Source organism: Gekko japonicus, unplaced genomic scaffold, assembly GCF_001447785.1.
Source record: "Gekko japonicus isolate JY-2015 unplaced genomic scaffold, Gekko_japonicus_V1.1 scaffold713, whole genome shotgun sequence".
In the NCBI taxonomy this organism is placed as follows: Eukaryota; Metazoa; Chordata; class Lepidosauria; order Squamata; family Gekkonidae; genus Gekko; species Gekko japonicus.
Window position 1 is genome coordinate 623,997 of NW_015172026.1, and position 17,807 is coordinate 641,803.

Sequence of the window (17,807 nt, forward strand, 5' to 3'; positions counted from 1 at the left end):
GGCTGGAGTGCGTGGAGGGTACACGAGGGTTGGGGTTTGGGGGGGGGGGGAAGCTCCCTTAAGCTTGGTTTTGCATTATAGATTAATCCATGCCAGAAAGACAGTAGAACCCAGAGACAGACAGACAGACAGTAGCAGAGGCACCTTCCGCTTTAGCGAGAGGCTCACCGATGCTGACCCCTGGGATTTCACTCACGGGGACAGGTGGGCATCGGGTGAAAGATGGGAGAGAGAAATAAGGGAGCTACCATCATCGTACAGCTATTTCAGCCTGACAGGCTGTGGTGAGAGAAATGTTCACAGCCGTTCTCACCTAGCAGAGCCGTGCATCGCTAGCCGGATAACAGCGCCCGCTTCCGGCGGCTTATTTTACACGCATTGTTCCCTCTGAGACAGGATCGCCTGGAGTGCTGGTCCCTCCCCCCGCAGCTTCCAACGCCTGACACCAGTTTGTGGATAGTCCAGTGTATTGTGAGCCCAGTGTTTAGGCTTAAAAGGGGATTTTGGGGGGGGGGCAATAATAAAAAATAAAATCGGTAAGCTTGGAATGCAGACATCAAGCTGACTCGGCATGTTCCTTCATAGGTACAAGTAACAATGGTTATAGCTATGACACGAAGGGGGGGTTGTTTTTCTCATTTTGTTTTGAGGTGATGGCTGGCCCTTGGCTCCCTGCAAGGCTATTCGGCTTTCTTCTTCATGACTCCAGGAACCTTCGCTTGGACCCTGCGGAGGAAAAGAAAAAGAGAGAAAGGGTGATTAAGGACTGTTCCCCAAAGAATCACGGAGCTGGAAGGAGTCACAGGATCATAGAGTTGGAGGGAGGCCATCTAGTCCAACCCCCTGCTCAAGGCAGGATCAGCCTAAAGCATCCCAGACAAGTGTTCGTTGAGCCGCTGCTTGAAGACTGCCTGGGAGGGGGAGCTCACCACTGCCCTAGGCGGCCCATTCCAATGCTGAACTACTCTTACTGTAATTCCCCCCCCCCCCAAATATCCAACCAGTTCCGGCTGTAATTTAAATCCATTCTTGCGAGTCCTGTCCTCTGCTGCCAACAGGAACAGCTCCCTGCCCTCCTCTAAAAGTGACAGCCCTTCAAATACTTAAAGAGAGCCATCCTGTCCCCCCTCAACCTCCTCTTCTCCAGGCTGAACTTTCCCAAGTCCCTTAGCCTTTCCCCGTAGGGCTTGGTCTCCAGGCCCCCGGTCATCCTCGTCGCTCTCTTCTGCACCTGCTCCATTCTGTCCACATTTCTCTTGAAGTGAGACCGCCAGAACTGCAAACAGCACTCCTGATGTGGCATGACCAATGTGATGTACAGTGGGACTATAAAGACTGCTGCTTTTTGTTGAGAGTGAGCTGTTAAGAGTGCAGTGTGTGCGGTGCCTGGACACCTGCATTTGCTGCCTGTGTGTTTTCTGGGCACAATTCAAGGTGCTCATTTTGACTCTGCAAGCCCGAAATGGTTGTGAGTCACAGTACACCCGAATGCATCTACTTCTGTGCAAACCCTCCTGCACTTCAGGCCCCATGCAGACTCTCATCCAAGGCAGATATATGGTCTGGGACCAACATACCTAAGGGACCACCTCTTCCCACATACGCCTCGGAGAGCATTACGCTCTGAGAGTCAACATCTCCTGGTGATCCCTGGCCCAAAGGACGTCCACCTAGCCTCGACCAGGGCCAGGGCTTTTTTCCACCCGGGCCCCCACCTGGTGGAACACGCTCCCTATTGAGACCAGGGCCCTGCGGGATCTTATTCAATTCCGCAGGGCCTGCAAGACGGAGCTGTTCCGCCAGGCCTTTGGCTGAGGCAGTGGGCGTCCACATGTGGCCCCCCGGAGGTTGCGGTCTCCCAGCCACTGATAACCGGCCATACTTAGCGACATCAATGGGCCGGATTCTCCCGATGGCAAGCATGACTACTGTTTTTATATGTTTTAAATTTTATTGTATTTACTGAAATGCTGTGACCTGCCCTGAGCCCGCTTATGGGATGGGCGGGTTATAAATGCGAAAAATAAATAAATAAAACAGCATCTGCAGTCTGCTTCCACCCTAGAAGCCCATCAGCTCCATTGCTTGTTTCTGGAAGGACATGGAGGCTTTAAAAAATTCCTCCAAGCATATGGAGTGGAGTTCAATTTTACACCCCCTCTCTTTCATACGGCTGATGGTTTATGAGAAAGTTTCATGATCCAGTGTTTTATTGTTTTGAACTATTTTGGGAACCACCTTGAGAGCCTTTTTTGTTTAGAAAAAACAACATGTAGCAGGTGCTGAACTCCCTCCTTGCGGTCTGTTCAGCCCAAATAGTGAGAGCATGTTTTTCAATTCACTCAAAAGTTCAAAGCAGAAATCCAGAAGTGCAGCTCTCAAAAACAGATGCAAGTCCAATCTTGCTCCTGGCTTTTGTTTTGGGCTGGGCCATTTTGATTCAATGCTAAATCACTCTACAGATGCTCAGCTGCTATTATTCAGCTAAGCAGCAAAGGACCTGACCTGCTGCAGGGTTTGGGAACTCATGGAGCAGGGGGAGGAAGCAGGAATAGCCGGTGAGGTGACCACACTGGGCTTCTCAAAAGCCAGCGGTGGCCCAGATGTGACTAGAAAAATGCCCCACCCGCTCCCATCTTCTTTCTTGAAACAGTGGGGGTGGCGGAGGAGGAGGGGGAGAAAAGCACCGTCAAGTCACAGCTGACTTATGGCGGCCCGGTGGGGTTTCAAGGAAAGAGAGGTTCAGAGGTGGTCTGCCACTGCATAGCGACCTTGGACTTCCTCGGTGGTCTCCCATCCAAATCCTGACCCCACTTAGCTTCTGAGATCTGATGAGATCAGGCTAGCCTAGGCCACTCATGGCCTTAAAGGGGTAGCGATGGACATTTTTTTTTGCCAGGGAGCAGCGGTGGGTTACATCTTGATCTCTGCCTGTTTTTGAAGGCTCCTGGTTGGATCCTGGCTCATCGAGTTTTCAGCCACCATCCAACTGAGAGCCTACAAAAGCAGGGCTGAGACCGAGATGGGACCTCACCTGCCCCATTTGTTTCTTAATGGCTGGGAATGGCTGAGGGATTTCAGTCATTCCCCTCCGGAAGTGCTGTCCTGCTATCCCCACCATTTCCCAACTTATATGGCTCAACTCAGACGTCGGTCGCAAACCTGTGGAAGTGGGTCGCAAACCTTTGGAGGTTTACTGATTTGCGCCTACTCTCTCTCTCTCTCTCTTTTAAAAAGTGAATCGCCCTTCTCCGTAAATCTGGAGTTGTGGGATCACCACGCCAAAAGCCTGTGCTGCGTATAAATCGTTAAAACAGTTTGAAGAGCCAGAGGAAAAGCTTCTGAGGGTTGGATGTAGCCCCCCCCCCCGGCCAGCAGTCATTTTATTTATTTATTTATTTATTTGATTTGTATCCCGCCCTCCCCACCAAGGCAGGTTCAGGGCGGCTTCCATAAAAATAGCGACAGATAAAACAACAACATAAATGTCAGCATAAGACACAACATAAGTTACTAAAAACAGTTTATATGGCGATGGCGGTACAATAGTAGCAGAGTACACTATAAACAGGGCTATTTTGGGGCAGGAACGCACAGTAACGGAGTTCCGGCTGGCTCCCAAGTTGGCCACACCCAGCAGGAACTCATTAGCATAATAGGCACACCCAACAGCAGAAACCCATTAGGATTGGCTACATTAGAAGAAGAAGAAGAGATTGGATTTATATCTCGCCCTTCACTACCCAAAGGTGTCTCAGAGTGGCTTACAAACTCCTTTCCCTTCCCCTCCCCACAACAGACACCCTGTGAGGTGGGTGGGGCTGAGAGAGCTCTTGACAGAAACTGCTCTTTTTCAAGGACAGCTGTGCCAGAGCTTGTGACTGACCCAAGGTCACATCAGCAGGTGCAAGTGGAGGAGTGGGGAATCAAACCCGGTTCTCCCAGATTAGAGTCCGCGCACTTAACCACTACACCAAACTGGCTCATTAGGGGCGTGTGGCCTAACATGCAAAGAAGTTTCTGCTACAAAAAAAGGCCCTGGGTTTTGACAACGAACAAGGTAAACAGAATAACAAGCGAAAGGTGGGTGTGGCTGGATAACCACACTTCTGGTAACATGGGGGTGTGGCCTAATGTGCTAATGAGCTGTGCTGTCAGGGGTGTGGCCTAATATGCTAATGAGTTTCTGCTGTTGGGTGTGGCCTATTATGCTAATGAGTTCCTGCTGGCTTTTTCTACAAAAAGAGCCCTGACTATAAATATACAGTCAGCGGTAGATTTCCCTGTCGGCATGCTCAGGCTGGATAATGATATTGGCACAGGGCCTAAAAGCCTGGCAGAAGAGCTCCATTTTACAGGTCCCGCAGAACTGTAAAAGGTTCCGCAGGGCCCGGATCTCATCTGGGAGCTCATTCCACCAGGTTGGAGCCACCACTGAAAAGTCCCTGGCCCTGGTCGATGCCAGCCTGGCATACTTAGGGTCAGGGAGGGCCAAGCGATTTTGAGACCCTGACTGTAGTGCTCTCTGGGGAACATTTGCCCACCAACGCAGCACAGCATGAGACTCGGATACCGAGGCGACAAAATAATGACAGATGCAGTTTGTCACCATCAGGGAGAAAATAATGACATTAAAACAGGATTGTAAGGAGAGTGCTGCCCAAGAATTATTTGCAGAGTGCTGGTCTGTTTTGGAATTAAACATTTCCGACGGAGTTGGCAAAGGAAGAATGAATGAATATTGTGTAAGCCTCAGAACTGTGTCTAGAACAAAAATGTGGAATTATTTAGGAAAGCAGCTTTCTTTTCTTTGGCAAAGAGGGGGAAAAGGCAAGAAATGTAAATCGCCTGTTTCAATTTTTTTTGTATTTTGTAGTTATAAGTAGGTTGTGTACTTGGTTATAATTTGTAATTATATGTAATGACATATAGGCTGTGTATGTTGTTTGTGTATATTTGTATATCCATAATATATACCTATTTAAAAAAAAAAAAAAAAGCTACAGGCCATAGTACACACACAGTTGTTTTTTGAGAAATCGTTAGAAGGGTCTCAAGTAAAGCTAGAAGCCAGGGATTGAAAAGAAGAAATCAGAGATATTCTCAGGGGGGATCTAAGGTCTGGCCACAGAAAACGAACTCTGCGCACGAAGAGAGACCCAGCCTCCCCACAGCCGCTGCCTCCTTATAGCAAACTGCCTACTCACTGTGGCTTGTCCTACACATATTGAGGGGTTTCGTTCCTCGCTACGGCCAGTCGCTCCCCTCAAAGAAGTAGGCAGATCTAACTGCAAGGTTACAGAAGATGCGGAAGGCACAGAAAGGGAAACGGTCAAAATACGGCAGACCTTCCAGACGGGCTGTTGAGGGACTGCAGAAAGATACCCGTGCTCAATCAGGAATTTCACACTTGGGGCTCGCAGAGACTTACTTTGTAACCACCGACTTGATTTGATCCCGGGCGATCCCAACGTAGTGGTCGATCTGGGTCTGAGGGCAAGCGAACGAACAGCCAAGTGAGGTTTGGAGGAAGCCAAAGACGACATCCAAGAAAGGAACAGGAAGTTGTCACAGCAGGGGTTGTGCATATACAGCCAAGCTCATGCTTGCATACCATCTCCCCTCCCTGAAACGCTTCTGAATGGACATACGAGGCTGCTGTATCCCACACTCAGACCACTGGTCTTGTCAAAGGCAGGACTGTCTACTCAGATGGGCAGCAAGTCTCAGGCAGAGGTCTTTCACATCACCTACTGCTTGGTCCTTTCAACTGGAGAGGCCTGGGATCGAACCTGGGAGCTTCCGCATGCAATGCAGAGGTTCCATCACTGAACCCCGCCCAGCGAATACTTAATGTTTTGAAGAGCCCTAGAACACAGTGTGAAGTCTGAGGGCATGAAAACCCAAGCGTGTCATTTCCACCCTCTGCTGTCAGCATGGCCCTAGGAACCTCCCGCAGGACTTCAAAGTTCCTAGTCCAGTCACCAGGAGAAAGCGGCTGCTCAGCTGTGTGACAGATCAGTCTGGGACTATGCAGTGAAAGGGGTCAGTGCTCTGGCCAAGGGCCTCTCGTTTTAGGGAGCTTGTGCTCATGCGGCTGACTCGAGAAGCCAAGGAGAGGCGGGGCTACGATTATTTTAATTTAGTGCCACCAAGCTGCAGCCGACTTATAGAACCACCTGATGGGGCTTTCAAGGCAACAGATGAACAGAGGTGGGTTCGCCATTGCCTGCCCCTGCGTAGCATCCCTGGGCTTCCTTGGTGGTCTCCCATCCAAGTACTGAACTCTCGGCCTAATACTGTCAGAGCCCTGTGGGACCTTATGCAGTTCCACGGGGCCTGGAAGGCAGAGATGTTCCGCCAGGCTTTTGGTTAGGGACAGCGACGGTTCTCCAACATGGCTGGAACCCACCCCATCCCCCATCAAAAAAAGTCAGGAGGTGCAGTGCGGATGCACCCTGCTTAACTTTCAAGCGCTAATAACTCGGGCTACTTTTGGCTATTTGGGTTGCCACAAAGAAGGATTACTCACCTTGTATTTCTCATAAACAACTGGCATGCTGAAAACCAGCAGCTCCGCTGGGGAGGAAACAAAAGACAAGACAGAGTTCACAAAGGGAACTAGGGCAGGCAAGCACCAACCCTCCCTCTAAGCTGTGGAGTCTTGTGAGCAAAAATCCTACTTTGTGAGCTACTGGCATTAAAGTTGTGAGCGGGCGATTTGGCTACTGCATAAATTAGACTGCTCCAGAGCCATCCTTTCGGAGCTAAGACAATAATGTGCGAGCTGGAGGCTAAAAAACTGTGAGCTAGCTCACACTAACTCAGCTTAGACGGAACACTGCAGGCAACCTGGGTGGGACTGATCAAACGGAACGTAAAGCCTAATGGCAGGTTTGTAACCTGAAGGCACTCCTACAGATTATCTCCACGGCACTGGGAGGGGCCTTCTTAGCAGCCCCTTAACGGGCTCCAAAGTTCCTAGTGCCCTTCCAGACCCGTATTAGATTGCCATGGTCAAAAAAGCCCAGCCCAGACTGGCGCAGGACCACCCAGCCGAAGCAACGACGGCGGTGTCTTACCAAGGATGAGGAGGGTGATCCCGTTAAAGATGGCCCCCACGTATGTCATCAGCCACATGACGACTGCCAGCTGCAACCAAAGAAAGGAGGCGGGCTGTTAGCTGGAATCAAAGGCAGTGCAACGGGCTGCTTGGTGCCGACACGACAGCAAGACTACGGGGCACACTCCGAGTCTGGGAAAGCACTGCAAACCTCAGCAGTGGCCACCCTCACCTTTTGTGGCTCGTCCCTGGCTCCAGTGGGATTCCCAGCCACATTTTCTCACACCCCCCCTCACCCTTCTCCTGTCTGTTCACAGGCTTCCCTTCCCATTCCTCCTTCTGGCCAACCCTTCCTTGCCTCCTCCTGTTGCCTCCTGCGTGGGCTCATTGGCTGCCTTAGGTGTACAGAAGTGAGAGGTTTCCTTCAGCACAATCTTTGGAAACAGAATTATTAGTGTGATTCTCCGCTGCTGTGAAATGGATCGTTTAGAACAAGGGTGTCAAACTCATTTGTTACGGGGGCTGGATCTGACATAAACGAGACCTTGCTGGGCCGGGCCATGTGTATCATAAACTGCGATGCCAGGTAGCGGAGAGATAAACTTTATAAAGGACACAAACACAAAGGGGTCCCCCCCCCACTTAAAATAAAAACATGCTTAAAACATGAGCCTTCGGGGTAGGGCGGGATATAAATCCAAATATAAATAAATAAATAAAATAAACATTAGCTCTGTAAGCTGCAAACCTGCTTTTGATTTCTTGACATTCACCACAGAAATCTCATGCTCAGAGTTCTGACTCTAGGAACCAGGTTAAAAGATGAAGTGGCTGAGTGATTAAGAGAGTCTGGCGAAGCAAGCTATGATGCAGCAGCAGCAGCAGCAGCAGAACTGGAAGCAGGAGATGGCCAGTTCCACTGTGGGCCTGATGGAAGCCCTCCGGGGGCCTCATTCAGCCCGAGGGCCATATGTTTGACACCCCTGGTTTAGAAGGTAGATTTCAAAGGGGTTTTTGTGATTAGATGTCCTAACATTTTATTTGAATATGAGATAATTTGGAAAAGCAAATAATAAAAATAGCCTTTTAAAAATTCAACCCAACGGCCTTTTGTGAAAGTGACCTCTAGAGCCTGATATCCCTCTGCCTGTCCCATATGGAAAGGCAAAGATCGCGTTCACCAGGCCTGCCATTCCTGTGGAAGAGCCAGCATATTTCTATCCCGTCGTTCCTCCAACGAACTCGAGAAAGTTGTGCACGATTTCCCCTTCCTCCATTGTATCCTCACAACAATCTTGTGAGGTAGGCTAGGCAGAGAGAAACAGAGGCACAGGCTGGCACAGGGAGCGTTACAGTTGAGTAGGGATTTGAACCTGGGTAACTTCATTCATACCCTGCTTTTCTCTCTAACTCTCTAACAACAGACACCCTGTGAGGTAAGTGGGGCTGAGATAACTCTTTCTGGAACTGCCCTTGAGAGAACAGCTCTGAGAGAACTTGTGACTGACCCAAGGACACACCAGCAGCTGCATGTGGAAGAGTGGGAAATCAAACCCGGTTCTCCCAGATTAGAGTCCGTGCTCCTAACCACTACACCAAACTGGCTTCATCTTGGCCAACACTGACCTTCAGCGAATCTACCAAGTCTTCCACCAGGAAGAGGCGGGTGATGAGTTTCAGGGCGTGGTTGACGTGCACCATGGCAGAGCTCATGTAGTTGTGAAAAGTCTCTGAGGAGAGGGTGATCTCCAGATCTAAGTAAGCTCTGGGAAAGAGAGAGAAAAAAGAGGGAAAAAGTACAATATAAAAACAGAGGCATCAGACTGCATGAAGCCACCAGGGCTGCACAAGGTTCCCCCCTTCTGTGGTGTGGACCAGTGGTCCTCAAATCCACAGATTCATGCTGTCTGGCTTCTCGAAAAGCCAAGGTAAGAAGGATGCTCATAGCATGGGGTCAAGGAGGAGAGTCCGGGACTGTTCAGTTTAGTAAAGAGACTAAGGGAGGACATGACAGAAGTTTATAAAATTACACATGGGGTGCACAGAGTTGACAAGGACAACTTTACCGCCTTCTCCCAAAATACTAGAACTCGAGGGGCATCCAATGAAGTTGATGGGCAGTGGGTTCAGGATGGACAAAAGGAAATAATTATTTACACAGTGAGTGATTACAATGGGGAATTTGCCGCCAGTGGATGTAGTGATGACCAGAGACATAGACAGCTTTAAAAGGGCACTAGATCGATTCATGGAGGAGAGGTCTATCACTGGCTACTAGCCTTGGTGACTGAGGGGAACCTCCACCTTCAGAGGCAGTCAGCCTCTGAATCCCAATGCCAGGAAGCAACACCAGGGAAAGGTCGTGGCCTCTATGGCTGGTTTGTTGGCCTTCCAGAAGAACTGGTTAGCCTCTGTATAAGGCTGGACTAGATGGACCAATGGTCTGATCCAGCAGGGCTTTTCTTATGTTCTCATGAGCACAGAGGCATCTTTCAAGTAACAGGGCTCTATACATTTTGTTTTGCCCCACTCCCAAGGAGATCAAGACGGCATACATGGCATACAAACTGTCGCACATGTCGCTCTCATGTTTTGCCATCTGAGAGGTAGGAAAAATCCAAGTGACTGGTAAAAAACAAATTCTACAGTGAAGAGAAAATTCTCTTAGGGGGTCACAGTAGGTGATATTAAACCAAACATTACAACATTGACAACAATGAACTCTTTTCTTAATGTATTAAAACACATCATAGCATATTAATCGTAGCCAAAATTACTTAAATTTAAACAAAAGCATTCCTGAAAATGTGGTCTAGGTCCACAGCATAGCAACAGGGTTTTTTTCGGCGCTCCCCAAAACTGTCCCTTTTTTACCATTGGAAAAACTGAGGGACGCCTCCGACTTTTCCATGCGTACCTTTGGAATGAGTGGAACGCTTGGTGAGCCAAGGTTTTTCTCACTCAAAAAGAGAAAGTATGGTGCAAGAGGTTATTATTTTCAGCATACCCCACATTTTTCCGTTGGAAAGGTGTCGGCATGGGTTTTCACGCTATATACATGTTGAGTGTGAAAACCTTTGCTTTAAGAAGCAATGTTCACATTCTAAAAGATAAACTTATTTCACATGAGGGTTTCCCCCACCCCGTGATGCCCCAGATTTTCCAGTTTTCCTGCTGGAAAAACTGAAAACACTCCTCCAAAAAAGAGGGCCGGAACCCCATTTCCCCCCTGATTGTTTCCAGTGCCCCCCCCCCCAATTCTCAATTCTCTAGTCATCACCAGTGTGTCCTCTCCAGGGGTCATTTCATAGAAAAAGAGGTGCAGGAGCTCATTAGCATAACTTATTTGCATATGCCACACCCCCTGACATCACTGGAAGTGTGTCAGAAGGCAACACCCACCGCTCAGGCTCTACTGGACTGTTTTGGATTGCTAGCTATTGGGGGGACGGGGGACGTGCAGATCCGTCCTCGCAGAGGAGGGAGAGCTTGTACCTGAATAAAACTGCCACTGGTCTGTTTTGGACCGGGGGCGGGGGCCTCTGCAACTTACCTGGCTGCTTCTTGCTCTGACTGAGGGCTGCTGGGAACAGGGGGTGGGGCTTGTTGCATATGCCCGCCCCTTGGGCTCTTTACTGCTGGAGCTCCGCTCCTGTGCGCTCCTGCAGGAAATGACCCCTGGTTCCCTCTAAGCTGAGCTAGTGTGAGCTAGCTCACAGTTTTTTAGCCTCCAGCTCACACATTTTTGTCTTAGCTCAGGAAGGAGGGCTCCAGAGCAAACTAATTTATGCAGTAGCTAAATTGCTCATTCACAGCTTTAATGCCAGTAGCACTCAACGTAGAATTTTTGCTCACGAGACTCCACAGCTTAGAGGAGCATTGGTCATCGCTGCTACATTTCACTTAGGATCCTACTGCTGTAAACCAATCTGGCCACCTAAAAAGAGTCAAGCTGGGACAGGGAGGCTACCTATTCCAGCATCCTGGTTCCAGGCAGTGACTTACCCAGGTGCCTCTGGGAAGCCCAGAAGCAGGGCACAGAGGCAACTGCCCTCATCTACTGCATACTTATGATACATACTAACCTGGCACGCACATGCCTCAGAACGCGGAGGCTCCATTTAGCTATCATGACTAACGCCCACTGACAGATCTGCCCTCTTAAACCTGTTTAAGAGCCATCTAAGCTAGCGGACTTCATTCTGTCTTGTGGCAGGCAGTTCCACAGTTTGAACATCCCACTGGGGAATTCACAAGGGCTTTCAGATACGAATGCCCAGTTTTACAGGAGTGGGAACCGAGGACGAGAGACGCCTCAGTGGCCTGTGAGACAGGAATGCAGCTCGCAGTTCCGGCACAGTCCCTGGCGCCGACCGGAGCCCACTCACTTGAATGGGTGTCCATCTTCGGATTTCTGTACGGCCTGGATGACCGACTTGTAGACCCGGAAGCTGATGGTGACGGAGAGGAGCGCCAGGATGAGGTATGAGATGACGCTGATGACGCTGAAGGCGGCCAAGGAGAGCAGCAAGATCAGGGTGGTGCTGAAGACGACGCCCGTCTTCTTCACGTCCCGCCAGAAGATCAGATCGCGCACTGCCGGAGAGGGGAGACAAACGGAGGGCCATGAGGGGTTACAAGGAGACGCTGCCAAAAAGAAGGGCCCAGGATATGCAGCGCGACTAGGTGGGAGATCTGCACGGCTGTCAGGAGGCATACTGAAAAGCTATGAGCGTTTTGCAGAGATCCAGAATTAAACTTATTCCCCCCCCCCCCCCGCTCCCAGTGGAGGAAACCTTTCTGGGTGACTCATTTCCCTAGGCAACACAGACGACCACATCTTTGTTCCGGAATCAACACAAAATCACTAACGCCGACAGCTTCTGTGACAGGCAGAGGAAGGCTGGAAAAGGCCCCCACCCTGCTCTTTGGAATCTTCTCCTCTGCGTGTGAAGGGACGGCTCCCGGGTGCCAAGAGAAGCACACGCTATTCTGCGCACTGCACAAAATGAGATGGGAGACGTCTAGGCATACCACTTCAGACTACCTGGGGGGACATCCCCCAACAATATACAAAACAATATTTTTTGCTACCGGACAATAATATACACACGTGAAGCTGCCTTATACTGACTCAGATCGTTGGTCCATCAGAATTAATATTATCTACTGTATTCTTGGTGCTTGTGGGTGGGGTCAACAGTGGGAGGGCTTCTAGTGTCCTGGCCCCACTGGTGGACCTCCTGATGGCACCTGGTATTTCTGGCCACTGTGTGACACAGAGTGTTGGACTGGATGGGCCATTGGCCTGATCCAACATTGGCTTCTCTTCTGCTCTTATGTACTCAAGACGAGCAGCAGCTCTCCAGTGGAGGTCTTTCCCATCGCCTGCTGCCTGATCCTTAGATGGAGATGCCGGGGACTGATCACGGGACCTTCGGCATGCCAGGCGGAGGCTCTCTGCCACTGAGCTGCTGCAGCCCCTCCCCCTTGCACATGACAAGGCATCAGGAAACAGGCTTCCTATACCTCACTCACATGCCAGCATGCCAGTGGGGTAACCATTCCTATGCAGGTTCTGATGGGGCTCAAAATGTTGGAGAGGGGCTTTTATCTGCCCCCCCACGCACATCCGCCGTCCTCAAGTTTCCCTGTCCCTTTAGGCCTCTCCTGATAGCCCACTGCCCATCCGCTACACTGAAAGAACCCAAGCAAGCCGCAACAACCGCCAGTGCCCCAATGTCCCCGTGGCTGCAGACAGATGGGTCGTTCTGGTTTCGCTCTACGACATACGGGCTTGAAGCTGTAACCTGCTCTGAGATGGGGCAAAGAGAACTACATAATAATAAAGGTGAACACAACACACCTGGGCTTCCAGTTGGAAGACCTCTGGCAGGTAACTGATGGGCACAGAGTTCTAGATTCTCCCGGGTTAGGGTTGAACTAACCACTTGTCCCTCCACTGCTAAAAGAAACCTACACAGCACCAGCTGACAGGGGCAGACTCAAGATGTCAAAGAAGGTTTTGAGGAACGCAACAGTCATGGCTGGGAGTGAGAAGAATTTCCCTGGTCATATGCAAGGGGTGAAAACGCATTTGCACAGGAGAAAGGCTACACGGGGGGTGGGGGAAGCGGGGAGGGGCTGACAGTTATTTTTACTTCCCCCACCTGTCTGTGAGGCTTGTCTGCAGCATCCAGCCATCTCAAGAAAGAGGGCACTGCTGCCCCAAACCAAGGACAAACTCAGCCCTCGGGATTTAAAAAAGGCAGGCAGGGCAACGGGCAGCCAGGCAGGCGTGCCCCTTGCTGAGGCAGAGGGGAGGGGCTGCCTGCCACCGCCCCTCGGCTGGCTCTGAGTCACCCGGCTGAACTCCAGATGAACGCTTGGCTCAGGTCTGCCTGCACCGATCCCAAAAACCAAAGGACGCAGAACCATCGGGGTTTGCCCAATGAAACCACCTTGCTTGGCTGCTCTTGGGCACCTCTGGCGCACTTCGGAGGTGACCCCCACAAATGCTTCCACACTGTAGGGGGTGTGTGCGTGTGGACGGGGGTGAAAGGCTGAATGGAGAGCCAGTGTGAGCTCATGCGGCTGAAGAAGTTTTTGTACTGCAAGTGTGCGTTCCTCAATGGAACAGGTAACCAGATCAGACCAGAACAACATGTATAAAGGGGGGGGGGGAGAAAAGAGGGGTAGGCTGGCTGCATGTTACCTGCACAAAAGCCCTGGCGGCACCTGCCCCCTTCCCTGCCACCCTGCAATAAGCTGTCAAGACGGCCAGGAGTGGGAGGCTGAGGCTGGGAAAGGACGGGATCAAGGGTTTTGCTCAGAACAAGAGCGAAATGAAAACAAAAACGCCTCGAAAAGGCGGTTGCCAGAGAATCGTCGAGGGAGATTTTTTTTGTTTTTAACCTTGGCAACTCCTTCTTGCAAATACAGCAGAGGAAAACGCATCAAGAGCGATCGATGGTGAACAAGCAGGGACGGCAAAGCCGGAATGGGGGGGGGGGGGGGAGGCGAAGCCCCAGGGCCTTTCTTTTAAGAGGCCTCTACTCCACTTTCATTGCTCTCTGGTTCAAGTTTACTGCTCTGCTGCGACCGGCTGCTGGGAAATCTTAAGCTGGCTCTTCGCCCTCCGGTCCCACTGAGCCTGCATTTTTCATGAGCCTCAGCTGATGAACAGACAGGCCTGTCTTGCTGCTCTTGCATCATCCTAAGACCCTCAAGCCTTCTGTTTTCATTTTAAATGCAAGTTTCTGGCCCTCCAGGCTGGGAAGCGGAGCGTGAAGATATGGGGCAAAAGCCTTGAGAAGAAATCCCAAGAGCTGAATGGAGGGATTTTTTTTTTTAAATTTAACCCATTCTTAAGCCACCTAGCCACTCAATTTAGGGACTCCAAGGGGAATGTCTGTTTCCCAAATTCATTTGTGTAGATAGATTCAGAAGGCAGCTCTGCTGGCCTGCAACAGAATAGCTAGATTCGAATCCAGTAGCACCACGAAGATCAACAAAGTTTTTTGGGTAAGGACATCAGAAGAGCCCTGCTGGGTCAGTCCAGTGAGGGTCCATCTCGTCCAGCATCCTGCCTCACACAGTGGCCTCAACCGGTTCCTCTGGAGGGCCAACAACAAGGCAGAGAGGCTGAGGCCTTCCCCTGATGTTGCCTTCTGGCCAGTGTTACCTCTAAGCTCAGTTAGTGTGAGCTAGCTCACAGTTTTTTAGCCTCTGGCTCACACATTTTTTGTCTTAGCTCAGGAAGGGATGGCTCCAGAGCAAACTCATTCATGCAGCAGCCAAATCACCTACTCCCAACTTTAATTCCAGTAGCTCACAAAGTAGAATTTTTGCTCACAAGACTCCACAGCTGAGAGGGAATGTTGCTCCTGGCCCTGGTATTCAGAGGCTGACTTGCCTCTGAATGTGGAGGTTCTCCTCAGTCACCACAGCTAGTAGCCGCTGATAGACCTCTCTCTCCATGAATCTAATCCCCCTTTTAAAGCTGTTTATTCCTGTGGTCCTCACGAATAAACTGCTTTAAAAGGGGATTAGGATAGATTCATGGAGGAGAGGTCTATCAGTGGCCGCTAGCCGTGGTGACTGAGGGGAACCTTCACGTTCAGAGGTTCAGGATTTAAGTTTTTGTGAGTCAAAGCTGATAAAGGGAGCTTTGACTCTTGAAGCCTACGACCCCCAAAATCTCGTTGGTCTCTAAGGTGTTATTGGGCTTGTGTAGATACAGCCGTTGACTCCTCTTATCCTCAGTACTCCCCTTTCCTTGTACCCTTCTGTACCTTCAACCCTCGCAATTGCTTTACATGACACACCAAAGGGTGGTGTTCTAGCAGGAAAACAGGGAGGCTGGGAAGACGCCGCCTGCCTCTGAGCATCTGCAGAGTGAAATTCTGAAACTGTGCAGCCCCTCCCCCTCTTTGAGCATCTCTTCGATCCAAACAGAACCTGTTAGAGGGCGTTTTGGAGGGCGGCTGTGTTGGTCTGCAGTAACACAGTTAGATCTGAGTCCAGGAGCAGCTTCGAGACCAACACGAGTTTCGGGGTAGAAGCTTTTGAGTCAAGGCTGTGCCTGAACGAAGGGAGCTCTGACTGTCCAAAACGTCCGCCTTGAAGCTCTTGTCGGTCTCAAAGATGCTCCTGGATTCAAATCTAACTGATTAGAGACAGACTCAAAGTTCCTAAAAGGAGGAAAAGAAATGGATTTCAGGTAGGAATTTGGTAAGGAGGAATTAAGAGAAGGGCTGTCATACAGAGAGGATGGTGTGGAGATATTTTCTGTCGCCCCAGAAGGTCGGACCAGAACCAATGGGTTGAAATTAAATCAGAAGAGTTTTCGGCTAAACATGAGGAAGAACTTCCTGACAGTCAAAGTGTTTCCTCAGTGGAACAGGCTTCCTCGGGAGGTGGTGGGCTCTCCATCTCTGGAGGTTTTCAAACAGAGGCTAGAGGGCCACTTGACAGCCATGCGGATTCTGGGAACTTGGGCAGGTCACAAGAGGGAGGGCAGGGAGGGTTGCCTCAGTGCTTCGTTCTTGTGACCCTTCCTTACATGCCCAGGGAAATGCTGATCGCCACGTTAGGGGTCAGACAGCAATTTTTCTCCAGGCCAGTTTGGCTGGAGATCCTGGAGGTTTTTTTTCACCTTTTGGGCATGGAACAGGGGTCACTGGGTGTGCGGGGGCGGGGGCGGGGGAGGTGGTTGTGGATCTCTTGCATTGTGCAGGGGGTTGGACTAGATGAGGGCAGGAAGGGTGGCATCAGTGCTTATTTCTTGTGGCCCTTTCTTACATGCCCAGGGAAACACTGATTGCCCCTTTGGAGGGTGTTTTTTTTTTTGTCATCTTCCGGGTATGGAACAGGGGGGTCACTGGGGGTGTGGGGGGAGGCATTTATGGATTTCCTGTAATGTGCAGGGGGTTGGACTAGAATGACCCTGAAGGTCCCTTCCAACTCTATGATTCTCTTAAGAACGCTCTATTCCCAGGTCTGCCGCAGAAGAGCCATTTAGCTGTGGGAGTGAGGGTGGGTGGGAGAGAGAACCTGGGAACTGTGGCATGCAAATCAGTTGGTTCTCACTGAACAGCAGATCCCAGAAGACCATCCCTGGGACTTTGCACATGCAAAGCATGTGCTCCGTCATTCAGTGATGGCCCCTCCCACCGTCCAGCAGCCCCGCAGCAACACAGAAGACGCATTTAAAACCCAGCACAACACGCTCCCTGTTTGGATACTGAGAGGGCAGCTCCCTCCTTGTGGGAGATCGGCAACGGGCAGCTTTCCAAAGATAAGTTCATAAAAAAAACATTTTTGAGACTGCTTGCTCCCTGACCTACAAAAGGAGGGGGGGGGAATGATGATGCCCCCCCTTAACCCTCTCCTCGCTCACAGCCTGGGGGTGGGGAGAAACTGTCCCAGAGGGAAAGCCCAAGCCACTGAAGCCGCTGCTCCCAGGAGAACAGAATGGAGGCCAAGATTCCCCCTTGTTTGTTAAGCGGCAGTCCCCAAAGGGGAGCCTCACAGGGTGCACACGCACAAACACAAACACTCCCCGGGGTTGCCAAGGCCCGGACTGTGTGTCTGCTGTTTAGCTCCCTTTCCCCCTCTCCAGCTTCGTCTCATTTCTGAAACAAAGTATGAGTCCAGTGACACCTTGAGGACCAACCAGGTTTTATTCATCGTGCAAGCTTTCCTGGGTACACACACTTCCTCAGATACAACTGAATGGGAGTTTACCAGTCCATACACATAGGCAGGGGGGTTGAGCAGTAAATTAGTGTGCAGCATAATGGAGACATTTATTATTCATTATGTTGCATGCTCATAAACTGGAGAGCCAGCTTGGTGCAGTGGTTAAGTGTGCGGACTCTAATCTGGGAGAACCGGGTTTGATTCCCCACTCCTCCACTTGCACCTGCCGATGTGACCTTGGGTCAGTCACAAGCTCTGGCACAGCTGTCCTTGAAAAAGAGCAGTTTGTGTCAGAGCTCTCTCAGCCCCACCCACCTCACAGGGTGTCTGTTGTGGGGAGGAGAAGGGAAAGGAGTTTGTAAGCCACTCTGAGACTCCAAGTGAAGGGCGGGGTATAAATCCAATCTCTTCTTCTTCTTCTTCTAATTTACTGCTCAACCTATGCCTGTATGTATAGACCCGTAAATTCCATTTCGCTGCATCTGAGGGCACGTGTGTGCCCACGAAAGCTCATAAAGCTTTACTGGTCTTAAACGTGTCG

At 50.5% G+C, this 17,807-nt stretch overlaps 1 protein-coding gene across 2 annotated transcripts in view; it reads right to left on the reverse strand.

Annotated features, from left to right (window-relative positions):
- Positions 1-31: 31 nt before the first annotated feature.
- Positions 32-17,807, reverse strand: part of LOC107118255 (reticulon-3-like) — a 51,262-nt gene continuing 33,486 nt past the window's right edge. For both annotated transcript variants that reach the window (XM_015420564.1, XM_015420563.1), the window contains exons 2-7: positions 11,452-11,659; positions 8,690-8,828; positions 7,083-7,152; positions 6,533-6,579; positions 5,432-5,490; positions 32-726 (exon numbers count right to left, since the gene is read on the reverse strand). In XM_015420564.1, coding sequence (XP_015276050.1) covers positions 681-726; positions 5,432-5,490; positions 6,533-6,579; positions 7,083-7,152; positions 8,690-8,828; positions 11,452-11,659 — 569 coding nt within the window. In that variant the 3' untranslated portion in view covers positions 32-680. The remainder of the gene's footprint in view (positions 727-5,431; positions 5,491-6,532; positions 6,580-7,082; positions 7,153-8,689; positions 8,829-11,451; positions 11,660-17,807) is intronic.